The sequence below is a fragment of the Triturus cristatus genome, chromosome 8 (genome assembly GCF_964204655.1).
Source record: "Triturus cristatus chromosome 8, aTriCri1.1, whole genome shotgun sequence".
In the NCBI taxonomy this organism is placed as follows: domain Eukaryota; kingdom Metazoa; phylum Chordata; class Amphibia; order Caudata; family Salamandridae; genus Triturus; species Triturus cristatus.
Window position 1 is genome coordinate 1,281,492,598 of NC_140591.1, and position 15,013 is coordinate 1,281,507,610.

Here is a 15,013-nt window from a genome sequence, read left to right on the forward strand (position 1 = left end):
AAAATGGAATGAGAAATGGTATCAAGTGCCACTGACAGGTCAAGCAGAACCAGCATGGTAGGATTTCCAGCATCAAGAGATAGCCTGATGGTATCTCCTACTGCAAGTAGGGCAATCTCTGTACCGTGGGAAGGTCTCAAGCCCAATTGAGAGGCATCCAACAACCTGGAGGTCTGAGGGTTGTTTTTTGACGTAAGTCTCCAGAACTTTGCCCAACATAAGGAGGAGAGATATGGGGCGATAGTTAGGATCTGCATAGTTGTTTTCAAGATTGGTGTGACATGTGCTGCTTTCCAAAGCCGTGGAATGTGGGCCGTGCTGCTCCTTATGGCCCAAAGCAACCATGAAGGTAGGCAGTATGACCTATACTGTTTGGCCAATGCATTCAGTCTGGTGACTCAATATTTGATGCAAGTAACTTGTGAGCTTTCAGTCTGTTTCTTACACAATTTGATTCTGCTTAGCTCTTTATGCCAGTGCGCCTGCTTATTAGGGAAAGGTGCTGAGAGAACAAATATCAGCATTCACTGATAACCTCATACCCAAACAGAAGAATTCATTAAAGGGGTTCAGCTTAGAACTGCAGATTAGTATCTAAAGTGGTTACTGAATACTGAAATCTTGTCTCCATCAATACAGAGTTAGCATATTCTTTTACTCTTATATTAGGCCATTCCTTGGTCTCACTTCTACTCAATCTTCAACTCACATGCCCATAAATTTCACTTCCACCAAACAATTATTAACAGGCTTCATAGGCATGCTTTAATATCCTTCCACAATGGCCTAATAGCCGACGTCATAAAACATTTAACTTACTGTCCCAAAAAGTAGGATTTAATGTCAGAATTCCAAAAACATGAATCAGGATTTCTAGACCATCCTAAAAAAAATCATGACGCAGAAAAAAATACTGCAGTATCGAAGACTTCCCCAGGCCATATTTTACATGTAGGTGAGACGACGTGTGTTTTCATAGGTGCGGTACTGACCACTGTGAATGAGGTCAAAACACAATGCTCTACCTTTATGGTATGCACACTCATGGTTTGCCTGCTTACTTCCAATATGCATGTTTAACTTTAGTGCTCAAAATGCACAACTAAGTGTCTGATTGCTAGTAGGCCCGGGTATGAAATTCCATTTTGCTTGGGGAATTGGCAGAATTTGAGCAACTCTGGGTTACACTTGTAACATGGAGTTCCGGCATAAATCCGTAAATCACTGTGTAGCTGAAATTTCTCTCCCACGGGGCACCAGAAATGTGAGCTGGCTAGCTCGAGTGAGATTTGGCACCCCTTAGCACAATTTCCAGTCACTAGGAGGACTTCCGGCGAGATTTTCTAATGTGGGCAGTCGCTAGCGGGCGCGGTCATAGGCACACTTCTCCAGTAGATTTTTGTACTCGAGCAGCAGCAATATCAACTCAAATAGCCACATGCCTTTGCACACTGCGTAGTGCCGTTTGTGCAAACTTTTCCGGGTAGAAGACGCTAGTAGCACTGAATCACAATGTGAGCAGCTTGACTTGCAGATTTCCATTCATTGGTGGATCTCGGTGGAATCTTCCCGAGTTTTTAAGTAACTCCGGAGAGCGACATTCTGTGAGGTCTGCACACCCCTAGTTACTAGTAGGCTCTGTTGGGAATGTTAATCATTGTTTCCGATAAAAAATATGACACTGGGACATTCGGAATTTATAGAGTGAAATAATTATCACATATTCCGAAATTCTGGGGAATAAAATGTCGATTTTGGTGCTCGCTGCACCAAAATCCGCATGTTTGCATGAATGCTAGTTTTTTTCCCTTGCCGTGTTAAATTCTGGCAGATTTAACTTGCCCAGAGTTAACAAAGGGTGATATCTTTATCACACTAGGCAATTACCAAGTGCAATACATATCACACGACTTGAAATTGTAATACCTGTACAAACTGTTGTGTGGGCAGGGATTCAAGGGCCACTTATAATTAGGCTATTAATATATAACTTGGATTTGAAAACAATACAAGCACACATATTCTGTGGGGTGGCTTTTATCTACATGTGCATTTTCTTCATGTGGAATAAAATAGGAAAAAAAGAAAAGTTGCATATGCACGTTTACACTACTGCCCATGCTGCTGATAATCCAGTGAAGTAAGTAAAAGGAGTAAGGCAGGAACATTACAATGAGGCTAGATTTACGGGTGCAATCCAGTTTATAATTTGTAAATTCTCTAATATGCATAACTCTATGTGAAATTTCGTCATAATTCTGTGATGTATACTTTAAAACATGTTTTCAGAATGTCTATGAACCAAGCTCTAAAACAACACCAGGCTTGCCTTTTAGGGCTCCATCAGGGTTCTTGTCCACTCGTGTTGTGATTTAATATCTAGTAACAATTCTAAAATTAAGAACAACAATCATTTAAACAAAAGTATAGAGAATAACTAAGTGTAATGATCGGAGCAATGACTAAGGCACTCTAATTTTCAAGAATCAAAATACACTTTAGGCTTCTGTGCAATGCTCACAATCATCCCCTCGGTGAATTTGGAAAATTGCAGTCTAAGTATTTGCGTGTGATTTTCGATATGAGAAGTTTGGGTTTACATTTCTAAAATTATAGTGGAGGAATTCCACCACATTCTCCATCTCCAAATGTTATGTGTGTTCCCTGCAACATTCTTAATCTCTGCCTGTTGTGATTTGGAAGCATGGGCAGAAAACAATGATGTTGTTAGATTGCCACCTTGCTTGTGTTCTCCAGTGCTTGGCTAGCTCAATTGCTTGCCACAGCTAACATTTTACCTAGGTTTGACATTTTTCTAAAGGCCATTGTAACAAACTCGTGATTTCCATCCAGATCTCCATGGTCATGTGTCTAATTCCTAGATGATAATAATTGATCCCTTTCTCTGCATGTTGTTTTTGGAGATGTCAAATACTGAAAGAGTCAGCTTGCCACCTCTTATCCACTTGTAATGTGGAGAATGCAACACAGTTTTGGTGCTGCGCCTGTATTGTGGATAGAGGAATGCCTTCAACATTCAACATTTGAGAGCTATCACGCCTACTGACGTCACAAACTGAAATACAGACCAGCACTGCGGGCTGGTCTAATATTTTGTGTGTGTCTTAAAAGATAACGCATTCTTTCTGGCAAGGGAAAATCATAGGTTTACAGTTCGACTGTTTCAGGATGAGATCATTCGTCTGTTAGTCTACAATGAGGAGAAGTGGGTTGGGTGTAAGAGTGCATGGTTATTAGTACTAACAAACCATGGAAGTATGTTGTTGCTGAATGCACGCATCCACGATCTCCTTTAGTGTTGTGCCCAGGCGAACAGCCAACCAGATGCATGCAATTATATGATGTGAGTGTGTGGATGCGGGATTGCTTGAGACCTCTAGGCTCATGTTAATGAGGACTGAACACGGGCAGGATTTCATTTACGCTGGCGTAATTTGCTTAATTTATGTTATTTCATGTTGTGATTGATGCACAAAATGCCGAGATTATGCCATTATGTCGCATCATGTAATTGAAAAATTGTTTTGCGTAAAAATCCTATCGCAGGAGCAAAAAATACAAATGAACTGATCGCAAGCGGCTGTTGTTCACGTCATACGCGATTTTGTGATTTCTTTTTAAAGTGCAAAATGTATCCTTGTGTCCAAAATGCAGAAATGACCCACATTTCACCCATCCTTAGTAAATGATGCATCATGGCAGCATACAACACTTTTCAGACTGCTCAACAGTGATATTATACTTCCCTTCTCCTTTCAGAAGAAGCTAGCTGCGCACACCAAGATGCAAGAAGCTCTGGAAGCAACACATGCCACCACCAAGCAAGAAGAGGATGAGAAAGAGCAGCCAGCAGAGATGGAGTACCTAAACTCCCGCTGCGTCCTCTTCACCTATTTCCAAGGAGACATTGGGTCGGTGGTGGATGAACACTTCTCAAGGGCCCTGAGTCAAGCCAGCAGCTTCAACCCAGAGAGTGCCGGTTCGAAGACCAAGATGGGGACCAGCCCACTGTGGAGAGGTCAGCTATTGCATTGTTGCTAAAACTACCATTCACATGCATAGAAGCAGAGTGAGATAAGTAGGGGTAATGGAGTTTAATTGGAAGTTGAAGATCTGGAGAAACAGCTAGGAATTATTCCATGTGTATGACCAGTGTTGCAGTCTTGATCTTGCACCAAGCTTGCGTCAAATGGACAGGGAGTGACTGCATAATTTAGTTAAGGGAGGTTGCACCAAATATTATTGTCAGAGGCTACGAAGAAGCAGAATTTTAGAAAGTTCTAAACTGGTTGTTTCGGCAGTCGTTTCAGAGTACTGGAATTCAGATATACCCACGGAAGTGAGTCAAAGCATAGCCAGATTGCTCAATTGATTATTATTGAGTCTTGAAATAAGTACAAATAAGTACTCCACTGTTTCATTTGTTACTTGCCCGCAGTACTTAATTTTGGGGGAAAAAATGTAGTGTTTCATAACTTTCTAAGGCTGCCGTTGTGGACACTTCCAATTACCTGGGTTGAGTCTTGAGTCCACGTAATGCCTCTTCCTTCCACCACACAACACTTTCTGTCTTTTAAACTAATTTTTGAAGGGTTCGTTTTCAATTCTGTTCTCTCCCTTTCTCATTATTTCATGTCTTCCTCCTCCTTTCTTTACCTTTCTCATCCTTGTTTTGTCTTTAAGTGTGATGTCCACAAATAAGCCCCAGACCCAGACAAATAGTGGTGGTTCCCGCCACCCACACAAATAAATAGTTGGTTGCCTATTCCCTAAAACGCTGGCCTTGAACTTTGAGGAGCCCTAAGTGCGCGTACGTACATTCTTTGCATACTCGCCTTTCCATTATCTATATATGAAAGGAGAGTGAAACTTGTAGACCCACCACATTGCCACTTGGCAGGCTTTTCTGGGCTGCCAGGATGTTACTGACACGAAATGCCCAACCCATGGCAAATAATTTCTAAAATAAACTGCGGTTATGCTGTATTTATATACGAGATAACGATGCATCATAAGTCTTGTAAACAAGAACAAAAACGAATTTCAACAAACGTTGGTTTACATGTATCAGACAAGACTCTGCTAATATGTGCATGTTTCCTTCTGTCTCTTTTCTCGGATGCCTTAAAAGGCATACAGTGAAAGACATTGACATGTGTTTTTGCAAGTTATTTAGATGAATAGTTTTGTACCGTTGTATGTCAATGGCAACATTACCCTGGCATTCTGTCTCATTGGGATGTTCGAGGGGTCAGCTCAAGTAGTTATATTAAATTACAGCTCATCTTGCCACAAACTGTATTAAGTTTAAAGGGGCACTCTGATCTGTGGTAGGCAACCAGTTGTGTCCTTAGGGAATATTTCACGTTGGAATATTTGAGATCTCCTGACAGCAGAATTCAATTCAAACCACATAAATAGGTCTCGTGATCATTAATTGTGAATCAGTGTGAAATCCCTGTCACAGACAGAAAATGCAAAACTTCCCATATTATTTTAGCAATACATTGGAAAACTAAATATCAGGTGAAGGCAGTAGATTGATTCACCGAACAATTCTTCTTAATTTGTGGGTGTGTGGAATAGGCTCGGTAAATCGTCGCTTGACATTATACCTCCTGTAGACTGTTTGTTGCTCCTATCAAAACACTGGCTGGCATTTGGTAACACAAACACGTTGATGCTAGAAGCCACACCTAGGGGTGTAGCGATCAAGAAGCACAGTGGCATGAGGGCCCAAAAACAAGGAGCCCAACCTGCCCCAATCATGGAGAGATCTAGAGACAAGCACTGGTAAATGTATTTGTTCCATTTTAAGTGGTAAGCAACATAGGCGTTTTTGGTGGATATTGACTAACAAGTTGTGCAAAACTGATTTAGTTGAAAAGACAGTTTTTTTGCCTTTGAAACCTGGGACACTGCATTCCATTGCCAAGATTCACTTACTTTGTGCAGACCTCATTTTCATGGACACCTTATATTTATTTATTAACATTTTAATGCACAGGAAATGCCAGTGTTCCAATTTCCAGAGCTGACAATGTTTGAAGTGTTTACTCATCCTGAGGGCATATCTTGTTTGCTGTCTAAAGGACATTCAAATTAATGCAGCCAAATTGTCCTCGATTTCAGGTTTTTTGACCATATAATTCTAGATAATTTGGAAAATCTGCATGGGGGACCATTGAAAGTAGGATTGAATTTAAGGTATCACCCTTTTTCGATTCACACATTTTTCCACTAAAATTGAGAAATTGCAGTAGGGCACATAACCCACTGAACTAAATCTAGATCTGTCAGTCTGTGGGTGTGTGGCATTGTGAGACCTTACTACCCTCTAGGTGAAATCGTAAAAACCTGGTACAGCTCTCCAGAAAGGAAAGCTAACACCTATATTTGCATCACTGAGCAGTATTGGGCCACCTTTTATGAAGGCTGATATAATAAGGTCTGCACACATCATTCTATTGAGAGGTTATCCTTTTCTTCTCTGCATTTTAAACCTCGATTGACTTACATAACACATTATGTCAAGCAATTGCCTTATCTTATTTCATCTAGGGATAATCTATTTTACTAACTTCCCTCTTTTGAACGTCCAGGCAAACGTTTATGCTTTGCTGTTGCTGAAGAAGATCCAGTATTGATCAGACAGACATTTAATTCCACCACTTCAGACTGGTTTTTCTTTTCTTCTGTGACTTTTGACTTTAGACATATAGTTGATTTGAACATGCTAGTACACTGGTATATCAATTGTAAACAGGTTCAGTTTATTGCTTGACTTATCTATTTTATGTACAATTTTAATGGTGTCTGCAGGATCCTTATTTGTTCTAAGCCAGATAAGTAACTCATGGGCCTTTGCAAGAACACTTGGTCGCAAATTAAATTTAGATCAAGCATACTATCATGTAACACCTCAGATAGCCATCAATCTCTGCTTAATGCAGCGATCGCTCCCCGCTATTTAGCCTAAATTTAGCTGACTTTGTCACTTACATTTAAATAAATATCCCACAAAATCACAAAACACATGCTTCAAATTTCTGCAGTATTTGGACAACATGGTCTAATTTGGTCTTACTGCAATAGAGCTTCAAAGGGCCATGATGTTAATTGATAGTTGTACTGGCAATAGTTCTCCAGTCTGGAAGTTAATGGTCTTCTCTGAAAGGATCTTAAAAAGCTACTCATGATTTCTAGGTAACAGAGGTATTAAACATGTTTAATTTTCTTGGAGTCTTGCAAGACCAAGACAGCAGCCCGACATTTCACCTCCATCCAAACAGTTTTAACTTTGAATTTCACCATGCACAGAGTATGCTCTCAGCTCCTAATTCAGCCCTCTGATAGTATCCATAAAATCATTGAGGCAAAATTCCTTCCATGCTATTACTTTAGCACTTTAAGGCTTTCTGGGAAGATTTACCAAATGGCTGGACTTAATACAATCTGCTTTATTCGGGTGCCTGTTTGCTCTCCCTTCCTCTATGAGGCAATGTAGGATCAGACTAGAATTTGTTTTGATCACGCAAACACTTGCAGCGATATGAAGCTTTGTAAAGTATTACCACAGTGCAAGATCTGGCCCTGCTCAGTGTAATAAAGCATTGGTCTGGGGTATGATTAAGGAAAGCTCTGTAGCTTCCTCTTCTTGACCCTGGAGTAATCACCTGCCTGGGTTTCTGTCACCTTTAAATCTTTTTAGAGATGTGGTATGATAGCATAAATTATCTTGTCTTCAAGCAAACTGTTACAGCTCAACCTGTGGGATTGTTCATTCTTACAAGATCCAGTCTTTCTACTCATTCTGTTTCTGCCAAGTATTTATGCATATGTTCTCATTTACTTTATGAAGACATTGTCTCTAAAAATCCAATTTCCTGCTGCCACTGTCCATACTACTGTTCTAGCAGTGGACATCTGAGTGAATTGTCCACTTCTTAAGATGTTATTGAGGGGGGGGGGGGCAAGTACTTCAATCACAAAAACAGCTGAAGTGCCAAGAATATTTGCTCATGCCAACATATTCAGTAAAAAGTGAAACATAAAAGTTAAAAAAGAGCCTTTGTTTTAACTTTCTTCAGACGTCATTGATGATATTTACCGCTTAGTTTTACTGTTGGGATTATTGTTTTTGTTTTATGTTTACTTTTGCAATGGGTTTTCTTAACCACACAACACACTAATACAGACTCAGTTCTCTAAATACACTCTTTCTACCCAGAAAGATGTCTTTCTTGAGGTGGGCGTGCCAAACTAAGCCACTGCATCCAATTTTCTTTTGATACCTTCTCCCAACATTCCTTGGTTATCTACGCCAATGTCATGTTTTACATGCCTTCATGTGCGGATGCCAAACATGCTGGTGACAGTCAGAATCTTCTAGAATCTTGGAATACAACAGCAAGCCTCTCCCCCCTATAACCTCAGTGAAAAAAAATGGTTCCTGCTGCGGCTATTGAATGAAATGTAATGTAGTGCTTTATTGGTCATTGTGAAGGGACCTGGGCAGTTCAAATAATGCTGAAAAGCTGATTTGATTGTAAAACATACCTATATCTGGAATAATCTTTGTTTTTTTAATCTGTTTATCAGAGAGCTCAACCTTGTCAAGTCAACGTAGCAGTTTTCCTTCTTCATTTTGGACCAGTTCCTACCAGCCTCCACCACCACCGTGTTTGGGTGCAGTACACCCTGACTTACCAGTGACTGTAGGATGTACCTTCTCATCAGCAGATCTTAGCAGCTGGCCTGGACACAGCCTTCATCAGACTGCACCATCGCATCCTCCTGCTGTATCTGAAACATGGCATTATCCATTGACATCTCAGGCAAGCCCTTCGTATGCTCACATGCATGATGTGTACATGCATCATCACCACTCTCACCCACATATGCACCATCATCACCATCCCAGCTCACACCTTGACCCACGATATGGATCCTTATTGATGCCTTCTGTACGAGCAGCCAGGATTCCTGCTCCACAATGCGACATTGCAAAGACTGACCCTACTACTGCTACCACTGCTACCTCCACCTGGGCTGGAGCATTTCATGGCACAGTGGACATTGTTCCCAATTTTAGCTTTGACACAAGTAAGTCTCTAGAGTTGCATGTATTTCCTATATAGCCTGCCGCATGTTGCTTGTGATGTAATCATGTATATCCAGACCTCATCATTCACCTTTTCATGTAGGTCCCCATGACACTGTATAATTAATAAAACTTTGAAAATACCAAACACTCAGCTTTAAAGATTGGAGTCTGGGTTTGGGATGCTGAGCAAAACATTTGTTTCAAAGTCTTCAAATAGTCTAAGGATTTAGCAGTACCTAAGGGCACTGGGGCAGTTAGCAATACTCTGTGTGTCCCACTCGGAAGGCTGTTATCTTAATATAAATTAGGAAACACATGGTGAGAAAAGCCTGCCCATGTTGGTTTACTTAAGGCCATGTCTTGGTGTTGCATTACTAGTGAACATTCTCTGCAAGACACTCTAGATCTGACTTATGAAGAGCTTTAAATGAAAGTATATTAAATTAGATTTGGAGCTTTGACAAATATAGAAAGTGTTTGAAGTGGGGTTTGTGCTAACAGATAAGTTGCAACACTTTGAATGAAATTTAAATCTTACACCAATCTACAAAGGAAGCAGTGTATTTAATATTATCCCACTGTCCGACGTTATTACCATGAAAAGGCAAAGACCATTGATTTAGGATCAGGAGCAACAAAAGTGTTTACAACTCACATAACTAAGGGCTGATCACAACAACCATCAGGATCTGAGATTCTATAGGAATGCTACTGTCGAATGATGTACCACAGAGGTTACTCTTTAATACAAGCATTTTGTGGACAAGATTTGTAAGTGGAATGCCAAGCACCCACTGCCCTAGTAAAAAATGGTGCTCAAATTCTGCTGTTATTGTGTCTAGTTTTGATTCAAATTGAAACAGTTTTGTTCAACCAGGTAGGCCATCTCCATCAGGCAGTTTGGTAAGAAAATATATTGTGCTAGAAACCACAATCAGGCAAGATGTTTTCCTGTTAATGTTCTCTTTTTAAAATTGTAACAATGTTTTCCATTAATAGGTAAGTCACTATATTTCATAAAGTGGTACTCGTTTCAGAATATCTTGCTAAATTCTGGAAAACAGACACAGAGCTGAAGGTCCAGGCATCCATATTAAAGTAACCATCCTGCTCCATATTCACACTGTCAAAAATGATAGTCAATGGATACAACTGGCTTTGACAAAGTCAGTGAAGTGGTAAATGGACGGACAACATCTCTCCAAATAAACTGTAAGCAATCATAGGAATATGCAGTTTATATTATTTGTGTTTTCTGGCATTTCTTGAAGCGTGACCTGTCAGGCATGCATTCTCAAAGATTAGTACCTGCATCTCTGGTTGTTGTTAGCACGATGGTATTTCTAGGAGTGGTGGATGTTAAAGACTAGCAAGTAGGTTGTTGATTTTCTAATAAAGTCCATTTGTTTCTTCAGATACAATATAGTTTATTGGTGGAGATTGACTTTTGAAAAACAAATTGCTCCACCATAATGTGTTAAATCATATATATTGAGTATTCCACACTAGGCCATACAAAACAAAAAGTGGGTAAGGGGTCTCAGGGATAAGTTTAGAGACCTGCACGGACACAATCCTCAATCCAATACACTATAAACAAGCAAATCTGCGGGTCTACGGCACTCCCACAAAAGAGAAAACAGAAGCACCTACAGTCCAAACAGGCAATCTTAAAACTTGCAGTAGCATCACCATCTAGGTCCTGAGGAAGGCCAAGATCGAAGGTTGATCAATATGGCTGAAACATGTGGACCCTCCATTTAGACCAGCACGCTCGCCAATTCATTTAGGGCGCGCCTGCACTGTCTTTTAATATTTGACACTAAGCGTTAACCATTAAAGTTTCTTTTTTCACCTGGTAGTCAATTTTAATATCACTACACATATTATCTTTTTTGCACTGCAGATACTCACCTTTATTAATACCCTTCATGCTTCACAGATCTTAGAAGATCAGACCAACTGACCTATTTGAAAACATCCGTGAGCTCCTCCCTCTCAGTGAGGGGGTCGCAGCCCTTGGTTGCACTAGGTTTTGCAAACAAGAGGAGCAAATGATGAAGCATGCCACCTCGGTGGGTGATGGAATTCCATCCTCTTAAATAGGACTTCACCCATAACACACAAGATTGCCTGTTTGTACTGTAGGTGCTTCTGTTTTCTTAATGTAAATAATCTAGGACAACTTCAAAAATTAATACAAATCTCAAAACATGTCGCAAATAGACACTAGTGACACTGGAATATAGAAAAATACAAAAAGCAATTTATTAGAATGAAATATTTATTATAAAAAATATATAAAAAGAGAACTAATGTTACAGAGATGAACAAAAACACAACATTCTAGCTAGCAATCATACATCACACATTCATACTGCATTCTATTGTTCAATTTAATGTACATGATCTATAGCGAAACAAAATTTGTTTTTAGATTGCAATTGATGTGGCAAGATAGTACTATGAACACATCGTTATTATTAAGGTGGTTTCCAATGTAGCTCTATGCGCGCTTCGGCAGACCTATGCCTTCCTCAGGAGTTCCACCACCGATTGTTGTGCTCAGTGACTGTATTTGAAAATGACCACAACACGGAGACATGAAAAAGACTGTGTTCTATTTTCAGTAGGATGCATGTAACAACTGTGGATGATGCCAGTTGTTACTCAAATTGCATTCTGCACACGCCAATTAGCATTTTAAAATCATCAGTTAGATGTAAGTTCATGAACATCATCCAGTTAATCTTGATATATTGATAGGCACACGAGTAAAAGAGTCCTCTCTTACTGCTGCAGAATCTTTAAACTGTTTGGAAAGATCCTAACAATGAGGACCAGCTGTCAGTCCATAGAACTTTGCCAACATATATTGGATACTATTTATAAAATGAGATATCGCTGGCAGGTCGCACCCGAGATAGTACGTGTCTCCAACCTACGTGATGTCAGGTGCTTCTATTTTCTCCTTTGTGGGAGTGCCGTAGACCCGCGGATTTTCTTGTTTATAGGGTATTCCACACTAGGGTCATGCATGAATACTCAGTCATAACATATATAAACAGTAGTATTTCAGGAAGCTAAAATGATGCTTCTCTACCTCTCCCAATCTATCTTGACGGGAATTAATTATCCCTGCCCCTGATAAAGGAGCCCCATCTATCAAGCATATCACAGAAGCATAACTTTGGAAATAGATTAAACTGTTGCAGTCTATCTGCCAGAAGGTTTCTTCAGATTATCAATGAGCTAGACAGATGTTTTAGGTGATTAAATGATTTGGAGTCAGCAATGGAAAAATATATATATAAAAAATCAGATTTTATACATGTGCATCATAACATCAGTTCTTTTGGATGTACACACACTGCAGTCAGTCAATCAGCAAACTTTGCTATAATATTCATATAGGATGCAGACCAATGCTAGTTTGAATGGACATGAACCCATTTGCAAGGTCTCTGAGCAGTCTTGGATCAGAGTTAATTCCAGCCCTTCTTAGGCCCTTCATTGTAGATTATCTTTTAAATAAAGGATAACCTGTTACATCTGTATGTTGCCTCCCAATAAAACATCTTAAACAGGTTAAGTCATATTTGATGGTCTTTTCCCATGGCCTATATCCCTGAACCACATTCTAAGAAATTACTTACTTCTCAGGAATGCCTTTCCTTACATTTTAGTGGACCCATTCCGTGGAGTAATACTTAAATGATATTCAAATCAACAGTGAGCAAGTGTCATAATATAGGGTACTGATAATCTACACTTAAATGCCTATCAACTTTAGCTTATGGTTTTCAGAATAAATCCTTCTGGCATAGTGTCTTTATCATAACATTTCAAAATAAACACATCAGTCCAATAGCCATGATTACAGGCTTGCCACCATAACCAACTCAGTTCTGAGATATTGAGTATAAACTTTGCCACAAGTTGAAAAGAGCAATACAATCGACCTTTCAGTGGGAGCACACAATATCAGCCCAATAAAATCCTATTCTCAGGGCAACCAACCATCCCGCTGAGTAATACTTAAAAGTCACTGAGATCAACCGGGAGCAAGTGTCCTAGATGAATAGATGGCATATTTAACACACTGTGTAACACAATTCTGTGAAAGAATATGTAGGAGACCTCGCTGTGCAGAACCTTTCGCAGAGCAAAACACATTTATTAGGTTTCAAATTAAACATATGACCTGTCCATGTTTTACAATTTTGAGCCTCTCTGTGTGGTTATACAACATTATTTTGAGGTTGATAATGTCATCCTATAGTACAGTTGCATACTATCTATTGTCCACCGCTTCATTGACATGGTCAGGGCTTTAAATGGGCAGGTAGTGCCGGGTACTGAGTATCTACACTTCTTTAATTTGATAGGGAGAGTACCATTACCTCTTGGCATTTGCACAATGCTTTTAAAAGAGAGACTATTACCATGCATCCACACCCCTAAACGCTAAAATTATCCATACCTCCCTTTACCACTACCCACCTCTGAACTTAATATATCATTTATTTTATAATTCATTTATTTTCTTTTTGTGGCAAACTCTCCAACCAACCCCTTTTAAATGTACTTTTAAACTTTCTTTACCCCTACCCACTCCTAAAATTATCCTTACCTCGACCCACCACTAAACTCTATAATTACCCTTACCACCTTTTACCTCTACCCAACCATAAACCCCAAAATTACCCTTACCTTCCTTTACAAATACCCACTCCTAAACCCTTAACACCCTTTACCACTACCCACCCCTAAGCTCTGAAACTACTCTTACCACCCTTAATCACTTCCCACTCCTAAACCCTAAAACTATCCTTACCACCCTTTTGCGTCTACCCACCTACCATGGTAAAGGAATGTTGCATAAAGGCACAAATATTCACCTGTGTGGTAAAGCTGTTGCATGGTAAAGGCATCATTATAAAGGGTAGTTCCCATAATGAGTGTGTACTGACAAATCTCAGAAGCAAGCAGGCACTATGACATGGCGAGCATCTGCTCTTCTATATTTCCATATCGAGCACTGGTCAAGCTAAGTATATACATACTATTCTTAACAGCACATCTGCTTAGCTATACTTACCATGAGATGTGGTTGTCGGGGTCAATGTAGCAGAGGCAATATTATTGCAACATGATATAACCCATGTATTATAGTGGTATTCTAGATTCTATGTGCATATCATGTTTTCTGTGACTGTATTTGCTTAAATCATTGACTTAGTTAAAAACGTAGGAACCTGCAGTTGAGACACAATAAATGATCCATTCACCAACAGCAGATGTCAACAGGTCATAGTTGCTCAATCCCAGCTAGTCTGTCAAATTCTCCTCCTGCCCAACATCAAAGACATTGAATGGTCCTCAGCTACATCTTCTTGGTCTTTGTTTGCTACATGCACTGCCTGCCTATGAACAAGAAAAGCGGTATATGTAGAGGGTTGTAAATCAAATCGACAATCCAGGAGTACTGGAGACAACTTTCGCCTTTGCTGCACTATTAGATTTCCTGGCGTTCTTGTTGGGTTCCCCCTCAAATTCAAATTTTGCAAAGTGCTTCAAATAAACTTGACTTATACCTGATGGCTTTGTTTACAGACACATGAAATTATCTATTTTTTTCATCAACGTTAAAGCTAACAGGTGACAACATTTGAGGCTGGATTCGAAGATAATCTATTTAGTGAGACAAGTAACATGGGGTGAAAGGTTTTCCAAGCACAAGAAAGCTCATCATGCAGTATCATTTTCCTAAAGGTGTTTTTTTATATATTGCGCAAACTCTAACCTCAAGTATTGGGCCGCATTACATGAGCACCAGTTACATCACACGAAGTCAAGTTCATTTTTTCGTTTTCTGTTTAGGCA

General features: G+C 39.7%; 1 protein-coding gene across 2 annotated transcripts in view; it reads left to right on the forward strand.

Moving 5' to 3' along the window:
- Positions 1 to 15,013, forward strand: part of VGLL3 (vestigial like family member 3) — a 71,134-nt gene that overhangs the window by 27,082 nt on the left and 29,039 nt on the right. For both annotated transcript variants that reach the window (XM_085623017.1, XM_085623018.1), the window contains exons 2-3: positions 3,781 to 4,039; positions 8,623 to 9,126. In XM_085623017.1, coding sequence (XP_085479143.1) covers positions 3,781 to 4,039; positions 8,623 to 9,126 — 763 coding nt within the window. The remainder of the gene's footprint in view (positions 1 to 3,780; positions 4,040 to 8,622; positions 9,127 to 15,013) is intronic.